Source organism: Watersipora subatra, chromosome 9 (assembly GCF_963576615.1).
Source record: "Watersipora subatra chromosome 9, tzWatSuba1.1, whole genome shotgun sequence".
Classification (NCBI taxonomy): Eukaryota; Metazoa; Bryozoa; class Gymnolaemata; order Cheilostomatida; family Watersiporidae; genus Watersipora; species Watersipora subatra.
In genome coordinates, this window is record NC_088716.1 from 61,902,401 (window position 1) to 61,928,406 (window position 26,006).

The window sequence follows — 26,006 nt, forward strand, 5'->3', positions numbered from 1 at the left end:
TCATAATCACAAAGAAAGCTGTACCACTAACAGTAATTACCATTATTAATAACAAATTACAAGAAACATGGACTGTTTTGTTACTACATGCACGATATGTCAGTATGTGAATATATATTTTTTTCATAAATACATACAAATAATTACATTAATATTCATATTTTCTTTGCGTTATATTTATATTTGCATAATAAAATTAACAATTATCTATGCAACACAAAAGATCTGAATCGGTATCTGAATCGGATTATTTTTCAATGAGAATCAGTATATCGGATCGGTATCTGAATCGGCTGGTGAAATTAGAATCGGGGCATCTTTAATTATTACCAGTGCCCAGCACTAATGTATATACATGTCAGAGCTGTAATGTATAGACACGCCATAGAGTTGTAGTGTATAGACATGCCATAGAGTTGTAATGTATGTACATGTAATAGAGTTGTAATGTATATAAATGTAATAGAGTTGTAATGTATAGACACGCCATAGAGTTGTAATGTATATTCATGTAATAGAGTTGTAGTGTATATACATGCCATAGAGTTGTAATGTATAGACATGTAATAGAGTTGTAATGTATATACATGCCATAGAGTTGTAATGTAATGACATGCCATAGACATTTCCATAGAGCTTACATAAAGTTTTCATGGTGCAGGCGCTGGTTTACCATCGAGAGTAATCAGCTTATCTACACCAAAAAGTTGTCAGAAGGCTGGACTGTTATGGAAGAGGATTTACGGCTCTGTTTAGTTAAACCATTCGCTGACGGAGAGAGACGTTTTTGTTTTGAGGTGAAGTCACCTGCCAGGTAAAACCATCACATTTTAATTTATTTTTATGCTGAAGTATGTTGAAGTTTTGTAAAAAGCGTGGATAGTTCATTTGTGTGAGCACTGCTTGTTGCTTCGGTGAAGGAATCCTGTGTAACCATAAGGCCAACTATGTTACTGTTCATGGCCAGAGAGGCTTCTCTACAAAAGTTAAAAAGGAGGAGATTCTGAGCAGTTGATCTTCGATTAGAGTGTTCAGATCAATGGCAGTTTAATCATCGAGCCGTTACTCCTCACGTGGGACTATCTTTTAGTACTTTAATACAGTTTGTAGCCTTGTATCAATAGATATACTCCTGAAGCTTAGCATTGATCATTCCATCCACACTATCAATCTGTGGCATTCGCGACAGATCGACGGTGTAGATGGAAATGCTGTATGGAAATGGAAATGGTGTAAATGGGAAAAATCGCTTGACTGCCATTGTCTGCATCAATTTGCAAATTGAGAAATTCAAGTAGTAAAAATAATTGTCGATGCTGATCATGTTGTCTGAGACGTTGCCATATTTAAGGCATATCTCACGCTGCCAACTGAAACGTTGCCATATTTAAGGCATATCTCACGCTGCCAACTGAAACGTTGCCATATTTAAGGCATATCTCACGCTGCCAACTGAAACGTTGCCATATTTAAGGCATATCTCACGCTGCCAACTGAAACGTTGCCATATTTAAGGCATATCTCACGCTGCCAACTGAGACGTTGCCATATTTAAGGCATATCTCACGCTGCCAACTGAAACGTTGCCATATTTAAGGCATATCTCACGCTGCCAACTGAGACGTTGCCATATTTAAGGCATATCTCACGCTGCCAACTGAGACGTTGGCATCCCTGAGGTATAACTAAGATGTCAACATACTTGAGACGTCTCACGTGGTCCAGAGGCAATTGACCTTCCATCCCATCGCATGCCGTCTGCTTTAGATCACATGTGCTGCAAGCGACGGATGAAGAGGAATGCCAGATGTGGATTCGAGCCATCCAAGCTGGAGTACTGGCTGCTTATAGCGACAGATCATGCACACTATCAGCCGGTGATCTTAACTCCACATCTCGATTCTCAACCAGTCCAGGCCTTTCCCTATTGGACAGTCAAAACAAGTCAAAATCTTCTAAGTGAGTGATATGGCAACATCGGGTGCTTAAATAAGGTGCAGAGAAAAGGTGCTGACATAAGGTGCTGACATAAGGGGCTGACATAAGGTGCTGATATAAGGGGCTGACATAAGGAGCTGACATAAGGTGTTTACATAAGGTGCTGACATAAGGTGATGACATAAAGCGCTGACATAAAAAGCTGACATAAGGTACTGACATAAGGTGTTGACATAAGGTGTTGACATAAGGTGTTGACATACGGTGTTGACATAAGGTGCTGACATAAGGTGATGACATAAGGTGTTGACATAGGTGCTGACATAAGGTGATGACATAAGGCGCTGACATAAGGTGCTGACAAATGTGATCAAGTAGGAGTCTCTCAATGATTGCCACTACTGTGATAAATGAGTGTTGTGACGGATACATGCTGTGACAGACGAGTAGTGTGACAAGACGAGTAGTGTGACGGTCGAGTAGTGTGACGGACGAGTAGTGTGACGGACGAGTAGTGTGACGGACGAGTAGTGTGACGGACGAGTAGTGTGACGGACGAGTAGTGTGACGGACGAGTAGTGTGACGGACGAGTAGTGTGACGGACGAGTAGTGTGACGGACGAGTAGTGTGACGGACGAGTAGTGTGACGGACGAGTAGTGTGACGGACGAGTAGTGTGACGGACGAGTAGTGTGACGGACGAGTAGTGTGACGGACGAGTAGTGTGACGGACGAGTAGTGTGACGGACGAGTAGTGTGACGGACGAGTAGTGTGACGGACGAGTAGTGTGACGGACGAGTAGTGTGTCAGACGAGCAGTGTGACAGGTATCTGCTATATTCTCTTTATATTTATGAGACGATACAAATTATTCTAAACTTTCTAGTAACACTTTCAGTTTATAAACTTACAAAAATATGATGTGTTAAGCACTCTACACTTTGATCTCTATTTTATAGAGACTTCCGACAGTGCTGTTATTTCATGTGTATGTTAATGTGAACCACTCAACCTCTCATCGCACTCTACGCAAGCCTACCTTTGATATTCATCATGGTAAACCATATGTTGCAGCCAAGCCTGCCCTTGATATTCATCATGATGAACCATATGTTGCAGCCAAGCCTGCCCTTGATATTCATCATGATGAACCATACGTTGCAGTCAAGCCTGCCCTTGATATTCATCATGATAAACCATATGTTGCAGCCAAGCCTGCCCTTGATATTCATCATGATAAACCATATGTTGCAGTCAAGCCTGCCCTTGATATTCATCATGATAAACTATATGTTGCAGCCAAGCCTGCCCTTGATATTCATCATGATAAACCATATGTTGCAGTCAAGCCTGCCCTTGATATTCATCATGATAAACCATATGTTGCAGCCAAGCCTGCCCTTGATATTCATCATGATAAACCATATGTTGCAGTCAAGCCTGCCCTTGATATTCATCATGATAAACTATATGTTGCAGCCAAGCCGCACTCCTCTTCACTATTCCTGGCAATGACCAGTGTGCAGATTGTGGATCACGTGACCCTCGCTGGGCGAGTGTTAACCTCGGCATCACGCTGTGCATTGAGTGCTCTGGCGTTCATAGGTGAGTATAAAATTCTGCCTCTGGTTTTTGTTATGTTTCGGTTGATGTTTAAGGCGACACTAAATTCAGCAATTGGTAAAATTGCATAGTGAGCAACTTGGCTTGGGTTCCATTTTGCTGCAGAGTTCCCATAGTCAATATTCTTATCTTATTTCACAATGCTGGCATGTTGTGCAGTTGTCTTCTCAGTGACATTCATAAAAACTAACAACGGTCTTATAAAAGTATATCGATGCAATCATTGGTGAAAATTGTAAGGTTTCAATGCAGCAAATGGCTTATTCGCTGTCAGATTCACCATGACAAAGATATGCACCTTGAAATACAATTTTGTGAAATAACTGACATCATTTTTTAACACATCAAGGAAGCTGAAGCGAATTTCTTTAAAAAGCAGTGAAATCGATGTAATAATCACCAATGTAAGTCTATGGTTTCTACTAAAGTTAGTAGCTATCTCTTCTAGTTGGTTTTTACTTCTGACACCAACAGCCACTTACATGAAAAAATGCTGCGTTTGATAAGGTCTTTGTTAACACCATGAGATTTACTCTATCTGACTCACTAATAACAACACTATATCCTGTGACAGGTGTATGGTTAGCAATAATAAATACTGGGGCAGTCAGGGTGACTAATTTCAATAATATCACTTTTGTATCATATATTAAAGTGGGGTTTGGAGTATCAAGGTGATATGAAGAATTTTATCCGACTGATTCATATACCACTTGTGGTTGATAAGTTAACAAGAACTAGCAATTGTTTAAATAGAGTAGTAAAGTTGGTTGTATTGGATGACTCCAGCATCTACTAATGCATTCCTTTCTTCTAGATATTAGGATAATGGATATTAGGATAGGCTCCTTATGAAATACTTCAAGCATACTGTTGTATGCTCATCGGGTTTTTATTAAGCCAAAGTATTCGGTCCAACTAATACTTTGAAACACGAGAAATGCTCTTACCATCACTACTTGGAAGTTTTGATATTTATCTGTTTGGAAATGACTAATCATTATTGAAGGTATAGTTTAAAGGCCTGGCAACATTGTATTTGTCGATGGTAGTATTTACTGATAATTGTACTATCAGTAAATACTAATAATAGTAGTACTATAATTCTATTATTAGTAAATAGCGATGCACACGTGTCATCCTGATAGGTGAAACTTACTTTACCATTGCAGGAGTCTGGGAGTGCACATATCAAAAGTTCGTTCAATCACGCTTGACTCTTGGGAACCTGAAGTACTTAAAGTCATGGCAGAACTAGGCAATTCTACTGTAAATTCAATATACGAGTATTCATACAACAAGGCTGGGGCAAGACCTACCTCCGCCTCTGCCAGGTTAGAACACATTCTAACTGCATCAGCCTTGGTAGCTGACATGTCGGCGGTATGCTGTCACTCTAACAGTGCACTCCGCTATATTTGAAGGGCGTGAATATTAAATTGTACTCTGAGACCGCTAGTGTTAGTGTGATTCGCCTCTGCTTATGTTGAGTCAAACTCACTGCATTCCATGAGCAGTGCTTTTAGATTGAGTACTAACCACTATATTACTGGGTCAAACTTGTGTAAAACCAGACAACAGATACATGATACTAAGGTTGTTATCATTTTCATGGTCAGTCTAATTTGGGGAGTCATATTCGAACAAGATCTCTGCAAGTATCATCCTTACATGTTTGCAGCGGTGTTAGGGAGACCTTCATAAAGGCTAAGTATATAGAAAGGTTGTATGTGAAGCCCCTGGTAACCCCTGATAAGTCTTCTACAATCAAAAGGTGGGCAGTAGCTCGTAGACAGAGGAAGACATTCATGCTAGACGCTGATACAGGTAATATATCACTCTTGGGCTATATTCTCTTGGGCTATTATTTGGTTTGTGTTCTTCGATTTCATATTCCATAGTCTATGGGTGTTGGTTTAGTAGGCTGATCATACTGCTTGCGCCTGTTGTAACATTCTCACTCTGGCACCATACACATTAGTACCCGATTTTATCAAGGAATCTCTGCATGATAAACTGTTACTACAGATTCATTAATCTTAGTGACATCTTTTTAATTTTATTGATTTATGGCATGCCTTTGGTGCTCATGTGCATATGAAATGCTGTGAATCTTTATGCCACTACATGAAATGCTACAAAAAATTGAAGTTTTTAAACTCCAATAATGCTTACGTTTAGGCGTTTACATGGTAGACTTACATTTAGGTGTTTGCTGGTAGACTTGCACTGTAAAAACCTATGCTCTTTTACGAAAAAGCCTAGAGTGAGAAGAGTGCCAGAAGCTAGATGAGTGTCTCATAAATGGGAAGACATTTATGATGCGCGCGAAGATGTGCCCATAAGAGTATTAGAGTATTAGCCGTATTAAAGTGAAGAATTATTTTCTGTAAAAGCGAAGTCATGCTCTGTAGATATGATGACATGTGTTCTGTAAGACTGAGAGGGCATACGGCAGAAAGGTAAAGATGATTTTTTCTGTGATAGTTAAGATATTTGCCTTGATAAGTTGAAAGACTGTTAAACTTAAGATACACCGTAAAAGTAAAAACTCTCTGTAAGAATAATAATATACCCTGTAGGAAGGAAGATATGTATTCTGTAGTAAGGAGGACATATGCTTTGTAGTAGTGAAGACATAAACTCGTGGAGTAGAGATGCATACCCTCTAGGAATAGAGACACATACACTCTAGGAGTAGAGACGTACACTCTAGGAGTACACACAGATACACTCTAGGAGTAGACACAAGTACACTCTAGTAGTAGAGATATGTACATTTTAGGAGTAGACACACATACACTCTAGGAGTAGACACACATACACTCTAGGAGTAGAGACACCTACACTCTAGGAGTAGACACACGTACACTCTAGGAGTAGACACACATACGCTCTAGGAGTAGAGACACGTACACTCTAGGAGTAGAGACACGTACACTTTAGGAGTAGAGACACATACACTCTAGGAGTAGACACATGTACACTCTAGGAGTAGACACACATACACTCTAGGAGTAGAGACACGTACTCTCTAGGAGTAGAGACACGTACGCTATAGGAGTAAACACACATACACTCTAGTAGTAGAGACACGTACATTATATGAGTAGAGACATGTACACTCTAGGAATAGAGAGAGACATACACTTTAGGAGTAGAAACACATACACTATAGGAGTAAACACACATACACTCTAGTAGTAGACACACGTACATTATATGAGTAGAGACATGTACACTCTAGGAGTAGACACATGTACACTCTAGGAGTAGAAACACGTACACTTTAGGAGTAGAGACACGTACACTCTAGGAGTAGAGACTGGGACCCGCTATCAGTAAAAACATGCACCCGTTAGGAGACAAAACACATACTCTGTAGAAAAAAGCCCATGTCCTGTAGGAACAAAGGCACACACTTTTAAAGAGATAAGACAATGTCTATTCATTGTAGAATTTTAGTTAGACATACTTGAATAGAATGAGAATATGAACTACAGTAATCAATAGTTGGACTGGTGAGGCTTGTGTTTAGAGTGTTTAGAGTGTTTAGTATTACTTAGGATGAGTTAGAACTAGCCTGGGCATGGCTCTCGTGGGAGATTGGGAGAGAGAGCCTGGGACACCTAGCAACACGCGGGGAAGACAACTCTAAAAGTCGACTTCTGCAGTCGCTAATATCACAATCGTTATTTCCGAAGGAGTATCATGTGACGGTCTTTTTAATGATCTTCGCGAGTATTATGTATTATTTTTAATCTGAATTGGCAGCAAACAAACGCTGGTTGGTAAGTATGAAATGTTGGTTGCATAATAAATCAATCACGAGAGTTATATTATTTTATATGTTTAATTAATTAGGTTTTGATTTAATCATAATCAAAAATTAAATCAATTGAATAAAATATTTTCACAATAACAATACAAATGAATAGCAATAGAACAACAAAAATGAATCGCACGCTGCTAGTAAAGAAAAGTTTATCTAGTAAAAATTAATCTCAGTTTTATTTTACTCGCGAGTATTGTGATTACTCGCGACAGTTATTATGAACAACTCGGACCTACCACTGCAAAACGGTGCCATCTGAAAGCAAATACTCTTTCCGAAGCCAGTAGGAAGAACTATAAATTAGTCAAAACCTACGATAATATGTTGTAAAGCTTGAGACTGTTTTGGTCTCAGCGTGACTATGCCTAGCTTTGATAGATGATTTTTGAATCGCTCCATTTTTTATCAGTAAATGAAATGAAACCGCAAATGTGAAAACGCAAGAGAATAGTAACCTATGGTTCTTATCGTTTTGTTATCAAACGGGGTATTGCATAACTACCCAGTCTATCAAAAACATAGAGCCTTTCACTAGATCAAGTCACGTTACCGTGACGATAGGCTTTTAAACGCGCCACATCTAATACATCGTGAGATCGGAATCTATCGACACGCTTTCATTAGTATCAGTCTGAGCGTCATATGTAACATATGTCGCTCGTTTTGCCGAAGTTATCTTACCTTTTTTTCGCTATGTGTCACAGGCTCTCTCTCCCAATCCCCCACGAGAGCCATGCCCAGGCTAGGTTAGAACCAATCAACATGTATATTTGGCTATATGTCTGTGGTAATCATGTTCATAGAGTCTGGAGGGCCTTTAATTGTAATTGTTACCTATTCTACATTGTGAGGCACTCATCCGCTGCTCTTATGTCCTCTGATATTAGTAGATGGAGATAGGAAGATTTGCTAGTCGCTACCATGCATCTTTCGTCCGTGTCACCTGATTGTTGTGTTGTGCATTTATTGTTTGGGTATTGAGAAATGTCTTGCATGCAGATGAGGTTACTGAGGCAGGTGGTAGTCGTCGCATCACTCTAGGTGAAAGCAGTCGTGGTGAGGGGCCAGCATTACCTGAAGAAGATGTTGTTATGTTTGGTTCAGCCATTAATGAATCTATAGATAGTAAGTGTTTATTGCTAGATGACTTCTCTGGGTTATGATTTACTCTGCATTTGGTTATGATTTACTATGTATTGGGTTATGATTTACTATGCATTAGGTTATGATTTACTATGCATTGGGTTATGATTTACTATGCATTGGGTTATGATTTACTATGTATTGGGTTACGATTTACTATGTATCGGGTTATGATTTACTATGCATTTGGTTATGATCTACTATGCATTGGGTTATGATTTACTATGCATTTGGTTATGATTTACTATGTATTGGGTTATGATTTACTATGTATTGGGTTATGGTTTACTATGCATTGGGTTATGATCTACTATGCATTGGGTTATGGTTTACTATGCATTTGGTTATGATTTACTATGTATTGGGTTATGATTTACTATGCATTTGGTTATGATTTACTATGCGTTTGGTTATGATTTACTATGTATTGGGTTATGATTTACTATGCATTGGGTTATGATTTACTATGCATTTGGTTATGATTTACTATGCATTGGGTTGTGATTTACTATGCATCGGGTTATGATTTACTATGCATGTGAAGTATTGCATGTTATTACTGTTACACCTGCTTCACACCTACAATGTATTTCATCTTTAACTGCTGATTTTGATATCCAAAGAGTGATCTACCAGAATGTTCCTATTTGTAGAGCTAAAGAGTGATCTACTAGACGACATAAGCAGCAATGAAGGCTCAGAAGACAGTCAATCCCACACCAGCATCGAGGAAGTAGAGAAACTCGACCCGAATATCCTTCTTTATAAGGTAGGTCGTACTTCATCTACTATTCACTTTGTCTTCACCTTGCTGTCCGTTTCGATGCACTGAATAGTTGAAATTCCCATTTTAGGGCGATTCATGAGAAATGGACACTTTATTGAATCGCTTTTGTGATTAGTGAATAATGATGCACATTATTGATGTAACCTAAATATATTTTTAATTTTGACTCTTTTTTTGGATAATAAAACAACTGCAATGAGCAATACAAATTACACAAATTTACAGTGACAGACAGCAAGCTCAATACTAAATGCAAAGTTTTTCATCTGTCAGCTACTACTTGAAGTGTGTTCTATGCTTGTACATGGTCGTGCTTTCATACCAAAATTGGTTTGTGCTAGAAATTTATATGTACACATTACAAAAATGTTAGCTCTTTTTGGCCGTTCTTTGAAATTGACCACCTACTCAGCACTATTAGCTCTTTTTTGCACCAGAATGTCTAGGTCTGAGCTTGTTGAGGATTTCTGTCTCACATTGTTATTGCTTGTGATTTGGGGAGACCAGATATATTATAGTGGTCTTAACAGTTTAATATGATGAGATCAGATACATTATAGTTGTGTAACAGTTTGATATGATGAGATCAGATACAATATAGTTGTCTAACAGTTTGATATGATGAGATCAGATACAATATAGTGTCTAACAGTTTGATATGATGAGATCAGATACAATATAGTTGTCTATCAGTTTGATATGATGAGATCAGATACAATATAGTTGTCTAACAGTTTGATATGATGAGATCAGATACAATATAGTTGTCTAACAGTTTGATAGGATGAGATCAGATACAATATAGTGTCTAACAGTTTGATATGATGAGATCAGATACAATATAGTTGTCTAACAGTTTGATATGATGAGATCAGATACAATATAGTTGTCTATCAGTTTGATATGATGAGATCTGATACAATTTAGTTGTCTAGCAGTTTGATATGGTGAGATCAGATACAATATAGTTGTCTAACAGTTTGATATGATGAGCTCAGATACAATATAGTTGTCTAACAGTTTGATAGGATGAGATCAGATACAATATAGTGTCTAACAGTTTGATATGGTGAGATCAGATACAATATAGTTGTCTATCAGTTTGATATGATGAGATCTGATACAATATAGTTGTCTAACAGTTTGATATGATGAGATCTGATACAATATAGTGTCTATCAGTTTGATATGATGAGATCTGATACAATATAGTTGTCTAACAGTTTGAAATGATGAGATCTGATACAATATAGTTGTCTAACAGTTTGATATGATGAGATCAGATACAATATAGTTGTCTATCAGTTTGATATGATGAGATCTGATACAATATAGTTGTCTAACAGTTTGAAATGATGAGATCTGATACAATATAGTTGTCTAACAGTTTGAAATGATGAGATCTGATACAATATAGTTGTCTAACAGTTTGATATGATGAGATCTGATACAATATAGTTGTCTAACAGTTTGATATGATGAGATCTGATACAATATAGTTGTCTATCAGTTTGATATGGTGAGATCAGATACAATATAGTTGTCTAATGGTTGGATTTGATAAGGCTTCATTTTACAGTAATTGTCAAATGGTGATGTAATATTACTCTATTAGCTAGGTAGTTATGAGAGGGCTGACTAAATGTCTTATGTTTTGTGGTTGACGATTAGCATCTAGTGTGCCAGCTGTGTTTTAAATATTAAGTAGCCCTCTGTTCAATATTAGGCTGCAGAAGCAAGGAACATACCTATACTACTCCATGCTCTTGCTAGCAAAGCAGAAATAAACTGGAAAAACTTAGCTGATCATGGCAAGACCCCTCTTATCAAGGCAGTTGAAAGTGTAAGTAATTTTATTCTTAATCAAGGTATTTGATAGAGTAAGTAATTATACTCTTATCAAGGTAGTTGATAGTGTAAGTAATTGTACTCTTACCAAGGTAGTTGATAGTGTAAGTAATTATACTCTTACCAAGGTAGTTGATAGTGTAAGTAATTATACTCTTATCAAGGTAGTTGATAGTGTAAGTAATTATACTCTTATTAAGGTAGTTGATAGTGTAAGTAATTATACTCTTATCAAGGTAGTTGATAGTGTAAGTAATTGTACTCTTACCAAGGTAGTTGATAGTGTAAGTAATTATACTCTTACCAAGGTAGTTGATAGTGTAAGTAATTATACTCTTATCAAGGTAGTTGATAGTGTAAGTAATTATACTCTTATCAAGGTAGTTGATACTTTCTTGCATATTTGTTCGTAATGGACAATCTTAACTACATTGAGTCCACCAAATTCCTTCAAAACTCCTTGATTTCAGCTTTCTCAATCACGAATTGTGAATTATTAGCATTTTGGCAAAAAACTTTTATGATGTTTATAACAATCAGATGAGGCTCTATATTAGAAGCCAGTCTATGCAGATGTTTCCTTTATTGGTGAATAATCGCACTATTTTAGGTAAGTTATAAGGCATAAGGCAGCTGTCCTTGAATTGTCCTGGAATTGCACGCTTCAACATTGCAGCAGTTTTGCTACATCCCTGACTGTTCATGCTGATTACAGGGTTCACTGGCTACTTGCGAGTTTTTGTTACAAAACTCTGCCAATGTTGGTGTGGTTGACACAGACAATCGTCCAGCTCTTCACCATGCAGTATTGCAGCGGCGCACAGCTCAAGTCTGCCAACTGTTAAAAAGAGGGGCTGACTACAAACATAAGGATAACAGTCAATGCGATGCACTTAGTCTAGCCATGAAAGCTGAGCTTGCTGACATTGTTACATTGTGAGTTATTGGCTCTAATACATGGTCACCGACCTCTCGTATTGCCTCACTACATGAAGCAATGTCTATTGCTTAGGGATAGATAAAATTAAATGAATGATTTTGTTCTGCAAACAATTTGGATCAAGACGTCTGACCTATATAAGTTCTGTGACTTTTTGAGAGATTTCCAGTTTTTAACTTTACTGTTAGGTCATGTTTTTAAGACAGCTTATTTCGTTTCTCACATTACACCAACAGGTTGTTTCCATGGTCGTTTTAGGTTGCGAGTAGCCAATCTGCGACAAGAAATGACCGATGCCGATCCTGGTTCTCTCACTGATGACTCACTCAATGATATCATCAGAGACTTTACGCATTTAGCGTCTAACAACCCCGAGAAACTGAGAAGGACCCCCGTACATGACAACCATGAGTCCACTGCCTAATTCTTAAACACAGGTCAGATCTCACCTCACAATTCATCACATCTGTGCAGACAATCTTAAAAAGAGCAAGAACTCATTGCAGATGCATAGCCGTTAGACTTCCAATCTAGGCTATTTGGCAAATATTAATAATATTCCAGTTGGGTAAAATTTGTGACTTCTGCAGCTTTCATTTTATATGATTTAAGGGTTGCTACTAGGAAATAACTTTGAAACTGGACTACTACATATTTGTTTACTCAAATCCACTACGAGGAATCTAGAAATGTACCAAGTCATATTGATGGTGCTTTATAATATATAACAATTTACTGTAAGTATTGAAGTCAGCCATTATAATTAGGTGGACCTTTTGAATGAATGGGTAGACGTCCTCTCTTTTATGTCAATTTAGATCAATTCACAGTTTAAGCATTTGAAAATTATGTCTAAGTTTAGCTATTGTCGTCTCATGTATTTTTTTGGGACGTTGCATGTCACGAAATCGCTATTAATTCTTTTGCTTTTATTAATTGCATCACTTGCTATAGCCATAGCTTAAATAGTTTCTATATATGAATATTTTACGAAATGTTATATATTGTTCGGTCACTGGATCACCGTCTTCTTGAGATTTTAAGACATAATAAAATGTAATAAAGAAGTATTTTACAAGCATCTTGTTTTTATTTGCAATTGCTCGCTGTATATTGTAGTTGCATATTATTACTAATATGTGCAATGTATATAATTCATTACTAGGCAGTATTTACAATGAGATGCTTTTTTACTCTGGTGGAATTTGCAATTCATTTTTCATCTTTTGCTTACAAATGTAATTGTAATCTAATTCCTCGCTATTGAAACATGTCCGTCTCTATCAATGATACAGCATGCGAATATGGTATGACAGATATATTTCAACTCCTGAATAAGTTAGCAGTGTCACTCAAGAATAAGAAGGCAGAACTTCACAGATAGTTGATGGTATTAAAGTCAGCCCATGCTTGTAATCACACCAAGCCTCATACTCTCCTTTCTCCAAGATGTCAAGGATGCTTTAAGATTATTACAAATCATTACGGAGCATTACGCTAGTGATCTAGATAAAAAGAAAATCATGCAGTTTTCCAGCTTGTTCACATCTAATTAACATGAGCATCACGGCTAAAAACTACAAGCATCATTTTTTCGACTTCCGCTTGGCCATTTTTTTCTTACGATTTTGATGCTTATTTGCTTTAGACTTCAGAGGTTGGTCATTCTTTGGCGCTTCGGCAATATTGCCGAGATACTCATTCAACTCATCTTCATCATAGTCCATTGTGTTCAAGTTGAGTTCATCCATGGCTTCATCAATGGCTTTAGACTGCACATCTGTGCTGTTTTTCTTTTCAAAATGTTTTCTCGCTACAATATGAACATACAGAAAGGAATCACCTGAATACATGTTGCTTGGAATACCATTTGTATATCTGTCGACATAGGCTGGACAGACAGACAGACATAGGCTGGACAGACAGGGTGTTAACAATGTACACAACAGTAATTGATAATAATTATTAACAGTGATAATAATGTACCAATAGTGTTTTCAGTTCGGTTGAATGGTATAACAATCTATCAGAGAAATACTAATTGGAAGGAGTACACGATAGAACCACAATCAATGTGTACTCAGTGAGGGCAGCGTGTTCTCTCCCACTGGCATTTAATCAGGCTAAGCTGGGCTATCAAAAAAACATACAATATTGAACAGTCAGTATTGATCTATTGATCCCATCACGAAGTATGTATCATTATTGGAAAGAATTTTATGGAAGCCAAGCATTGACAATGCAAAACTTTGAAGACAATGTATACAACCAACAATAAAATAGTAGTAATGAACAGACAACTCATAGATGCTAAAAGTCTTGGTATCCACTAGTTTTAGCTATTGCGGAACTCTGATTAGCCAATAAACAAAAACAATATACATGGGAAGTAAATTTCACAAGAAATTTCTCGCTCACTTATGGGAATGCAAAAAGGAGATTTGGTAACAAACAAACCTATGACCTTTTACACTAACTGCTCTGCTACCGAGAATGCTAGTCTTTTGTCGAAAGTGAAACTTGTAACACTGGTTTCTTTTGAGCCTCATAATTTGTTTATAAACTTCTCTTATGCAAGACAGTTTTTTCCTTGAGCAAGCGCTGCAGTAATGTCGATATTGACTTGGGCAATGGCACGAGATCGAACACATTGGACTTGAGTCCATTTCATCGTTCAATTTTGCTGAGTACAACTGTCGTATATTTTAAAGCTTTATGAGATAAAAACTGAGCTTTTATGATAAATATATTCAAATGATCATCGAAATGTAATCTGCTTTGAACAAATAGTTTTATATTAGCAAGTAGTTTCATATTCAGTATGTAGTTTCGTATTCAGCAAGTAGTTTCATATTTAGCAAGTAGTTTCATATTCAGCAAGTAGTTTCATATTCAGCAAGTAGTTTCATATTCAGCAAGTAGTTTCGTATTTAGCAAGTAGTTTCGTATTCAGCAAGTAGTTTCATATTCAGCAAGTAGTTTCATATTCAGCAAGTAGTTTCATATTCAGCAAGTAGTTTCGTAATCAGCAAGTAGTTTCGTAATCAGCAAGTAGTTTCGTATTCAGCAAGTAGTTTCGTATTCAGCAAATAGTTTCGTATTCAGCAAGTAGTTTCATATTCAGCAAGTAGTTTCATATTCAGCAAGTAGTTTCATATTCAGCAAGTAGTTTCATATTCACCCTGCATAAGAATTACTGAAAAAATTTGAGTAAACATTTGCCAAGTCGCACAAGAGATGCTTTTAGTTCATGTTTGAGCATGTCTATCACGAAACCTCATCATGAGCACCAAATCATGTGAACAAAAGAAGCTGAGGAATAAGTTAAATGCTTGAGCTGTAATCCATAGGCAAAAGGGTTGAAAGCCATAGATATGGGCGGTAACAGATAAGGAATTCACTACGAAATTGTCATGCGCTTTATTCATGAGCTAATCGCATTGGCAGAACAGGGATTGAATACTCCTCACCTTTGACTAGGATTAATAAAAAAAAGTAACGATGCATAAAAAGTACATTTAAATTAAGTTCAGCATGCAACCAACCATGTTTACTTAGCCTTAGCCTTAGTTTACTTAGCCTTACAGCAGGGCGGCTTTTGAAGACCACCCTAAAGTTATAATACTGATGACAACTTTGTTGGAGTTGTCGGAACTTCCTCACCTTGATTCGAGTCCATCAGATCATATATTGTCAGACATTTCTCACTACCAAGCACAAGGATAGAACTCGCTTCTGGGCATGTGCCGACGCAGGTCAGCCCACCCTACAATTAATAAATGTATGAAAAAATAAGTTTGGTGTTTTATGTCGGGACCACTTATACCATGCACAGGATAATGAAACTTAACGAAAAGGTAAAGGTTGAATGTTACATACTTGATCCTTAAATTTCTTTTCAAGAATGCAAGAAGGTTTCTGATTGAATATATCCCAAACTTTGAGCAATGAGTCCATAGCAACGGTTACTAGGCAACCATTGTAATCTTGACATTGTGATAGACCAGTGACTGCAGATGTATGAGCTTGTAAGGTGAATATAGATTTCTTGTCTTTTCGGGAATCCATGTAATGTATGTGACCAGAGTCGTCCGATGCCTTCATAAAGAGTGTTTATGTGCGATATGAATACATTTTAAAATAGCAGTGCAGAGAGTCTGAATAAAACTCTGGTAAGACAGCAGGACAGTGATCGTGAACAGAGAGCATATTTATATATATAGAGATACTAGCTGTAGTACCCGGCATTGCTCGGGTAATAAAAAAGTTTTTGAGCAGAACATTTATTTATATTTAACATATAACAACATTTGCCTTTCTAAAATTCAAACTACATAGCATGAGACAAGTGTTTGGTGTAGGTGAAATAATTTAAGGGGGAAAATAAATACAACTGTAAAGATTTTCAAAGTTTGTCAAAAAACTGTAACTTTTAAACTTCATAACTTGAAAGAAGTGTTTCGCTGAAATAAATTATGAAAAAAAAAATGTAAAGGTGTTTAAATGTAAATGTGAAATCATTAGCAAGTGATGGCTAAATATAATCTGTTTTGCTACTATTACAATGAAAAATTATTTGGTATACAATTATATGATTCTAATTCGTTTCAGTGTTAGCATGCCAATTTTTGTATGCCAGTGTTGGCATGCAAAAATATCATAGGGTATAGGCGTACATAGAGTGGTATCCATCGTTTTTTTGACGTCATCAAGTTTTTTGCACATGCGCTCGCTCACGAAAAAGCCGCCATATTTGTAGAAAATGATCGTTTTTCTTTTATTTAATAGTACTTTTTGGTGTTGTTTTGATACTATAATAAAAAAATTGCAAACAAAAGCATCGTTTTCAAAAATTCATTGCCAAAGCTTCGTGTTTTTAACGATAAAATTGTCTATAAAGATGGCCGACAACGATAAAATGACGTCACGAAAAAATGAAGGATAAAAAACCCATAGTAATTATCTAATGCAATCACCTCCTGGTAAAAGTAAGACACTAACATAGTGACCCCAAATAATAAGTCGTTGTACTCACAAAGAAATTGAAAGGGCTAAACTGATCCCAAAGGACTCTCTCCACCTCTCCTTTGATTTTCCATTTAAGACAAGAGCTCGTTTGATGGCGGCAGTCAAAAAGACGAACGACACTGAAGAGTATGTATACAAGTTAAACACCATTACATGGATCACCATTACATTTTTCATTCTATGCAATTGATAAAAAAAACAAAGATTAATATTTGTACATGTACAAGTGTAGAAGCTGTCAAATAGTAAGATGGCTATTCTGTGTGAGAGCTTCCATTGGTCTGTCCTCTAAAGGTAACAAGTAGTCTACTGACTGTCTCTACCTTCTCAATCAATCGACAGGCTTTAAAGTTTAAATTAAACATAACTTTGATAGCAGATACAACACTGCCAGCAGTTGATGCATTATAATGTTCTAGCATTTGTGACAACAAATATAACGATGTTACAATTAAGGCTGCTATTAGGTTTTTACTGACGTGAATTAGAACAGATATAGAATAAAAGTAGCCTCATGTTGGAGAGCATACTGTATGTTAGTTATGAACTCACTGATCAAACGCTCCAGTAAGAAGTACAGACGACTCTTTAGGATGCCAGTCTAGTGTTTGAACCTTTTCGGAATGAGGAAGACTGAGAACCTGTTTGCCCTCTGAAAGATCCCATATGCCCGCTGTGTGGTCCGCAGAAGCGCTAGCAAGCGCTGTTGGTGCCAAAGCGTGCCAACTCAAGTCTAACACAGCATCAGTGTGACCTGACAAAGGGCTATCTTGCTTGGTTTTCTAACAAAGTAAGATAGCACACAGGATGATGCATGTGTAATTCAAAAAAAGTGAGATGCTGCGATGACTTATCAGTGGATAAAGAGTCAGCACATGAACAGTTTTATGGATGTTTTCATTTATAGTTTTACTATTTTCTGAAATTTAATGAGACAAAACTAGTGATCTTGCCAGGAAATTCTTGTAGAACTTAAAAGTGAATCTCACATTATATGCAAACAACCCACCTTTTTTTTGGAGCTTCTTTTAGGTTTGGTGCCTAAAGTTGCTATCGGTTCAATTACCTCCACCACATCAAGCTCCCACAGAGAGATAACAGGCTCCATTGAACCCACGGCTACCAGGTTACCTTTAATATATAAATATTAAGAAAGAGGAATAGATCAATACACTATACTTTTTCTGTAATGCCACAAACAGCTGATGTACACAGAGAAAAGCGAGTACCAGCAGCAGGGTTGAAAGATAGAATGTGAGTCATCCCAGTTTATAGCAGGAATGTAGCGATGGACAGATGTAAGGTTCTACCCTTATTAGGTTTAGCAATTGAGCTGCTCCAAGCATTTTTTCTACTTTGAGCATACATGCAGAGCCACTAGCAACAATATCTTCTAATGAAGGTATTTAACAGTATAGAAGTGGATTGCAAGGAACTGTTATCAACATGACCTGTAATGGATTGTCAAGTGCTTACCAGGTGACTTTGTCTCAACATCATAGTTCACCCAACATGTAGCGAGGGGAAATGCAGGCAGAATAATATCATGATGGCAGTATAAGTTAGATGCCTCCTGGTTGTACACTGTAATTATATACAATAGGTATAACAGAGGTCGCTGATAGCATTAATAATGGTAAAAACTGAGCTAACCTTCACTAACTCCTCTCTCGCTCACCCCTCTTTCGCTCACCCCTCTCTCGCACACCCCTCTCTCGCTCACCCCTCTCTCGCTCACCCCTCTCTCGCACAACCCTTTCTCGCACACCCCTTTCTCGCACACCCCTTTCTCGTACACCCCTTTCTCGTACACCCCTTTCTCGCACACCCCTCTCTCGCACACCCCTCTCTCGCTCACCCCTCACTCTCTCTCCCCGTAAACTCACCCCTCTCTCGCACAACCCTTTCTCGCACACCCCTTTCTCGCACACCCCTTTCTCGCACACCCCTTTCTCGTACACCCCTTTCTCGTACACCCCTTTCTCGCACACCCCTCTCTCGCACACCCCTCTCTCGCTCACCCCTCACTCTCTCTCCCCGTAAACTCACCCCTCTCTCGCTCACCCCTCTTTCACACACCAATATCTCACACACCCCTCTCTCGCTCACCCCTCTCTCACTCTCTCTCCCCGTAAACTCACCCCCTCCCTCATGTACTCTCTTTTTCTTATGACCTACTCCTCCCTCAACTTCCCTGACTCACTCCCCACCATCACTCCAACCCCGATAATGATCCCTCATATTCATGCACCATAGACGCTAATACTGCCTGCACCATAGCAGAAAATGATACGGTAAGCTTCTGAGATGAGATTACTCCTTTCTGATTAAACCCCACAAATAGAGATTTTACCACACTAATAGCCAATACTAAACACCGTCTTTGAAATACTAACCATAGACCTCTAGAATGCTACACTCAGGAGCAGCTCGCCCAGCGACTATCAAATTATCAGAAGGTTTGATCTCAAAGTCCTCTTTATCTTCGTCCTCGTCAGCCTGTGTTAAAACTAGTAGCAATTACTGGATGAAAAGTTTTAAATCGCTCACAATAAATGGTCAATATGTTTAAAAGCTGGTGACCTATCTGAGACATCATCATTCAGCATAATGCAAATAATAAATATTCAAATTCTGCCTAAGATTAAAACACTAATACCCTGGTGGTCTCCTATGACAGGGGAGAATGGTTCTGGATTCCAGGAGGCAGTTGATTGGCCAAGGTGGTTGAGTGTCGGTCTATCAAACTGAATGTCGTGAGTTTGAATCCCGTACGATGCAATCTCTTTTTCCAACCTCCAGCCCTGGCTTTGACTAACACCATTACAATTCGGTGTACTGTGAGAGATCACCAGGTGTGCCAACTCAGCACAGAAAATAGGTATATGCACAATAAGTCAACATGAAGGTGAACGATTAGTGAAGGTGGTGAGGCGCCAGGAGTCAAAGTTGACTGTCATGGGTTTGAATCCCAGATGATGGAATCGTTTTTCCAATCACCAACCACAGCTTTGCTCCGACGGACGAACACAGCTCTTATTATAGTAAAGACTGCTGCTACATCATTCTTGCGTTTAGCAATAGTTCTGAAAGCACGAATCTTGTCCTGGTGTGACAGCGTGCAGTTACATAATGCAATCAGAGTTAGTTCGCAAAAAGTGAAACATTTAGCTATACTAGAGAGGTTTTCCCCTTTTGCTTTTAAAAGACATGTACATGTAGAACGATGACTAAAATATAATCAAGGTTTATAAAACCAAGGTTAATGATTTAGAGGCCATACCTCATCAGGCAGGGTTATGTATGGATCATCTTTATTGTCTGCGTAAACAGTCATTCCAGCTATAGTAGACTCAAGCAGATGCTCTGTAAAGATTTAAATTTAGCTGTATTTTAACGCAATTCTATTCAAAACAGCTTTCTATAGATAATAGTGGTAAGTACTTAAATAGACACCTTCATCTTGGTCCTCGTCATCGTAAGCAGCAAGATTATAAGGATCATCCGGATCTTCATCGCGCTCCTCTAACTCAGAGCTAGAACTCTCCTCCTTATCAATAGGAGCGTTCTGGACAGGCTTGTGAGGAAGGGTCTCCTCAAGATCCTCATCACCACTAGAAATGTTAGTTTACAGTCTAAAGCCTCATTTCCATGTACCAAAAAACCGTGGTTTTAATTAGACTGGTTGTTTTAGCTTGTTACCTAAAGCAATACAGTCATACCTCAACATACGAGCTAAATGTGTTCCGGGACTGAGCTCGTATGTCAGTTCTCTCGCATCTCAAAGCAATATTTCCTATCTAAAATAACTAAATACAAATTAATCTGTTCCTTCCCCATGAAAAATCACCTAAAATAAAATATCACAATGAAAAAAGGTGTTTTTAATTGCTCTAATTCCCCACCTACGCTCGCAAAGTAACAAATACTTATTGAGTGGTTATGATCTGCAATAAAAAGTAACATGTACAATACTGTGTAGAGAGCTTACCTTCGGGACCTACCACTAATGGCGGTATGGGAGATACTTGACGGCAACAAGTTCTATACGTTACACTTATGTGACGCTACGTAACATGAACTTTAAATTTAGCTTAAATGAATTTAGTTTACTAAGCACTCACTTGAAAATAAATTTGTTTTAATCTTACACTAAATTTACTGTAAAACCCCTAATTGAACTGCATCTCTATTTGATCACCACTATGAGAGAAGGTTGAAAAACAGAGCGCCACCCTTTAGTTGAACGCAACCTCCAATTGACCACCACTTTGACAATCTGATCTTTATGGACCCATAATATCAAGTGATCAGTAGAAGTGTCCACAAAATCGTATTAATAATGAATTTTTTATGTCAATAACAATCAATTCTCTCAGTGTCCAACTCCAAAAGATTTTCGCTTGGTTTTCGTTGAAACTTTGAAAGCAACACCATAGAAATAATTAATAACTGTCTCAGGCTAATAGTAGTTCCTTGTTTACCATTGTCTTGATACTTCGAAGTACATCTACATGTATATAAAAATGGTTTACTTTTACAATGATAGATAGATGTTACACATTACACATTGCAATCGTGCTAAACGCATCGCATAAAAGTATTGCTCTGCCAAAAAATTGTTTGGACGCTAATATCGACTAGTTCAACAGTGCAGAAGGAGAGTTGAAGTCAGAAAACATTGTGCCATTGTGGAAGGTATTGGACAACCAGAAAATGCTTGTTTCATCGAAAGCAACAATCAGAACACAGCTATCCGAGAAAACGATGCAAATATTTTTGTTTTAAAAGCGTTAGTTTATGTTATTTTTTTGTATTTAAGTATGGTTCGTTTATGTCACTTGTTCATGAACATATATTTGTATCATTTGATAGATTATCATAATATAACTTATAAATTTGCAGTTATAGCATATCATTTGACATCATCATTGCGGTAACCTGATCTTACAATTGATTGACGTTCTTAACTGCACATAAAAGTTAGTTTCGGCTACAAACTGTAGCGAACATATCAATGAGTGTAATGAGCTTTTATGTCACATTGGTAAATATAAATATAAAACAAAAATAAATGTTCAAACTCAGAAGAAAGTGAAAATTAAAAGCTCTGACAAACTGCAAAACAGGACACAAGCTATAATATTATCGCAGGTTAATTTCAAGCAATAGATATAAACTGGTAGAGGTATTTCTCGGTTTCTCAATGCATACTTATTAAAAGATCCTGACAAGTTGGAGGTATGTTAGCAGATTTATCGCATCCAAAAGGTTTAACATCGCTCCGCTGGAAAGAGGGGGCAAAATATTGGCAACATTCGCATCGCCCGTAAAAGGGCTAAGTTTATTTCCCAAAATTATGACAAGCCATTTGAAGAATACAACATCCGCCTCTATTTAAATGACACCTCCAATTGACCACCACTCTAGAGGAAAGAATGAAAAATAGAGCGCCATGGCGTTCTAATTTAATTAATTCTAATATAATTCTTATTTTGTCTTTGTATTCATCTTTATTATCTTCCTCCGGTTTTGCTCGTTTTCACCTTCACTTCTAGCCCGCCTTTTTAAAACTCTACACTGACTCGACAAGAAAGATTGAAAAATGCTGTTCTCGTACTCAGCCACCAACTGGCTGCGACGAAAACATCCTCAACGAAGCTTATATCTCAAATTTGTCTCGTATCTAAAGGCGAAGATTTGATCAGATTTTTCCTCATATCTCAAATTTCTCATATGTTGAGACACTCGCATGCCGAGGTATGATTGTCTTACGATTTATGTTCTACTAAGTTCTTTGAACTAACTTGGATGATGCGAATGTTGATGTAACACAAACCCTAAAAATAATTTTATTAATATAAATACACATGAATCATCACTCCAGTACATTCATGAGAGACAGGATAAAAATCACTAAAAAAACTTGTTGGAATCTTTTAGGACGAGGCGCTTGGCAAGATTCAAGCAATTTGATATGAAAGGAGTGGCTAAAGGGTATCGCTCGTGAGTATAGCCTTCAGCCACCCCCTTTACCATTCACACTTTAGTGATCCCTTTATCGGGATAAAAATATATTTGACCAATTCCATCCCTCATTTGACTGTTATATTTTGTATCTTTCCATTTAAATAAGCAGAAAATATACTGTATATCAATAAATATAAAAATACTCTCATCAACTCAATTAGAGTATTATGAGTGGAAACATACAAAACATACCAAACAGTTCATGAAATTCGCATAACGTTCACACGTAAAAACTTACTCGACATTAAAACCGCTGTTCCCATACAGAGCGTGTACTGCTTTTGAGTGGTAGCTAACAACCAGCTACTACTGAATCAAGAATATATGTTAAACAATGAAACAATGTACTGCATAACCAATCATATGGCTAACAATGTGCAACACAATAAACTAGTGATTACTTCCAGTAAAGTTTGGAAACATTTTTTTCTGCTAAAAAGCAAGCTACTCCATTGGCGAAACTTATATGATTATGTTTTGGCACAGTGCATTTATCATCATAACTAGTGCATTTGTCATCAGAATATTAGAAGGATTGTATTAGATTGTATTAGAAGACACTCTATGCATGATCATGGCGAATCACATTTTCTATCCAATGCGACTTCACAGTATTTCCAATTTTGTTTTCTCATATCTTACTGCTCCTTTTGCAATGGCTACTTTTAACTGACTGTTGTTTTATCATCAACAATCTTTTGTGCACATCTTAAAAGTTTTGACTGTATATTGCTGCGGAATCACCAATTATCAGTGTTCATTATATGTTACAGTAGTCACTAAATTAGTTAAAGCTTTTTATGAATTCTGATAGCATTCTGACTAATGTTCTACATGTACATACTAATGTAGCTTTTGCAAATTATCAAGCCACTGCAAATGGATGTTTTTAAAATATGGAATAGTGCTTTTAATGGTCTCTTGATGAAAAGTGAAACGACTTAAAATTGTTGCGGTACAATACTTACTTTGACAATTGACCATCTTGCTACTAACTTGAGAAACTAATATATAATTCTCAACTACTATCAACCTTAAACTGACGATGCAAATAAACAAACAGTTTGGTCAAACATCTGGCAGCATTAGTTTTATTAACAAATCATAAACCTAACCATGGAGGAAAATGTTGAATAGAATATGCAAAAATATTTTAATAAACTAAGCTTCGTGAGTTGCAATACTAGTTTGTCAGTCAGCTTACCTTCAGGGTCTGTTACATTAGTATTTTGAAAAAAATGAAGAGCAACTTTTGGTTGACACTTGACATGCTTCTGGCATAAACCGCCACACTACAGAAGTCTAAAACTCGAGATTAAGAAATATGCTGCTACCTAAAATTGAACCAACTACTTAAATAAGAGCACGACATGTGCTCAGTCTAATTCAATTAATTTATGCATAAATAATTTTAGCATTTATCTTTCTAAACAAAGATTGGCTGGTTTCAACGTTCTTAGCAGCGTATTCCTGGTTATAATCAAATAGGTTAAACCGCTAATCTAACATAAAAACCAGCTGATAATAATAAGACTTTCCAGGTAAAACTCACCTGGTAGATGTTCCTTTTAGCTCGTTGATTACGTTTTTGAGCTCGGAAGGCTTTAATATTAACTTTTCAGGCCTGGTTTTAGCTACACCTCTATTTACCCAACATAAACTAGACACTAAACTGGCCATTGCAAATATAACAGCCCTAACTCCAAAGACTAAATAAGGTGGTCCAAAATTACAAAACAGCTTTTGTACATTGAGAATAGAAACAGCCACGAAGTCTTCAACAACATGCTTCGTAAACTGAGATCAACACTAAGTCATGGAAGTATGATCAGCAGCAATCGCCCCATTCTACGTTAAGATCAGCAGGCAGTTGTGCCAGATCCAATAATTGTATTTCCTGTAATAGGTAAGTGCCGTTTTTATTCACTTTTGTACAGTACTAGCATAATAGAGCGTGTTTTAGACTTGACTGCACGTTAAAATTTAACACCTATGAAATGAGTTCGTTTACCTAAAATTTAAAGCTGTGTTTTTGAAGAGCGCCATTTTCTTCGGGAGTTTTTTTATAATAAAGTGTGCAACAACAAAACACTTACAAGAGCAATGCATTAGCCTAATTATTATCGAGCGTGATTTTCTGGATGTACACTCAGAAGCTTGCACTTGTCATTTAGCACTAACTGTAGCATGTATGCTGGAACTGGGTTTGCAATTAATTTCTTTTCCAGAATATTCGAATAATAGTGCTATAGGCCTATGGATCAGTATACTAGATTCAGACATTCATTGCTTTTATGAATATATTCAAACGATTTCACTGAGGGATGCTTAGCATGCATGCTACTGTGCAAACAGACATCAATAATCTGCAATAACTATATGCAAATTATCAGTATATCATAATGTACTTCCACCAAGTAACAGATTTTTTCCAAAAACATGGACAAAGCAATGAGCATTTTTCTCTTAACTCCTGTCAGTTTAGTGGGCTGCTATTGCGTTTCTAGCTCCCTTTTCATTTTTTTAACACAGCTCTGATTGCAGTTTTGTGTTGCGGTGAATATTAACTTTCCCGAGATTCAATGGAGTAATAGTAGCCCTGTAATCTTACCATCAGGTTGAACATTAGCTAAGAGGTTTTTGTCCTTTACAATGCAAAACAACCTCACTCAGCATGTTAAAGTTCCAACTCATTTAGAAGAGAACATTTTGAATCACCTGTTTTAAAAGTTTATCCTGATCCAAACCTTATGGATGGAGACCCGGGCTTCTCCGACCACACGACACTAACATTCAATTTCTTTATATTTTTGCCGCAGGCATCTACAACTGCT

At 37.3% G+C, this 26,006-nt stretch overlaps 2 protein-coding genes across 3 annotated transcripts in view; one reads left to right on the forward strand and one right to left on the reverse strand.

Annotated features, from left to right (window-relative positions):
* LOC137403556 (arf-GAP with coiled-coil, ANK repeat and PH domain-containing protein 2-like) overlaps positions 1–13,272 on the forward strand; it is a 33,245-nt gene extending 19,973 nt beyond the window's left edge. For both annotated transcript variants that reach the window (XM_068089510.1, XM_068089508.1), the window contains exons 12-21: positions 662–814; positions 1,768–1,959; positions 3,418–3,543; positions 4,734–4,895; positions 5,243–5,388; positions 8,396–8,521; positions 9,193–9,308; positions 11,053–11,169; positions 11,890–12,110; positions 12,373–13,272. In XM_068089510.1, coding sequence (XP_067945611.1) covers positions 662–814; positions 1,768–1,959; positions 3,418–3,543; positions 4,734–4,895; positions 5,243–5,388; positions 8,396–8,521; positions 9,193–9,308; positions 11,053–11,169; positions 11,890–12,110; positions 12,373–12,538 — 1,525 coding nt within the window. In that variant the 3' untranslated portion in view covers positions 12,539–13,272. The remainder of the gene's footprint in view (positions 1–661; positions 815–1,767; positions 1,960–3,417; positions 3,544–4,733; positions 4,896–5,242; positions 5,389–8,395; positions 8,522–9,192; positions 9,309–11,052; positions 11,170–11,889; positions 12,111–12,372) is intronic.
* Positions 13,273–13,417: 145 nt separating this feature from the next.
* On the reverse strand, positions 13,418–24,958 carry LOC137403557 (periodic tryptophan protein 1 homolog). Its single transcript, XM_068089511.1, has 11 exons — positions 24,725–24,958; positions 20,599–20,756; positions 20,426–20,508; positions 19,539–19,641; positions 18,619–18,726; positions 18,152–18,273; positions 17,695–17,924; positions 17,150–17,261; positions 15,994–16,212; positions 15,778–15,880; positions 13,418–13,927 (listed from the first exon to the last, which is right to left on the reverse strand). The coding sequence occupies exons 1-11, from the start codon at positions 24,850–24,852 to the stop codon at positions 13,701–13,703; spliced, it is 1,593 nt and encodes a 530-aa protein (XP_067945612.1). The 5' UTR covers positions 24,853–24,958; the 3' UTR covers positions 13,418–13,700.
* Between the last annotated feature and the right edge of the window lie 1,048 nt (positions 24,959–26,006).

What these genes read in the sequence shown, in the direction of transcription:
- LOC137403557 (XM_068089511.1), bottom strand. Translation starts at nt 24,852, where the DNA reads ATGGCCAGTTTAGTGTCTAGTTTATGTTGGGTAAATAGAGGTGTAGCT. An exon ending in TGTTGAGACAAAGTCACCTG is followed by an intron (nt 18,274 to 18,618) that starts GTAAGCACTTGA and finishes TATATATTAAAG; the next exon opens with GTAACCTGGTAGCCGTGGGT. An exon ending in TTAGCCCTTTCAATTTCTTT is followed by an intron (nt 16,213 to 17,149) that starts GTGAGTACAACG and finishes CTCTTTATGAAG; the next exon opens with GCATCGGACGACTCTGGTCA.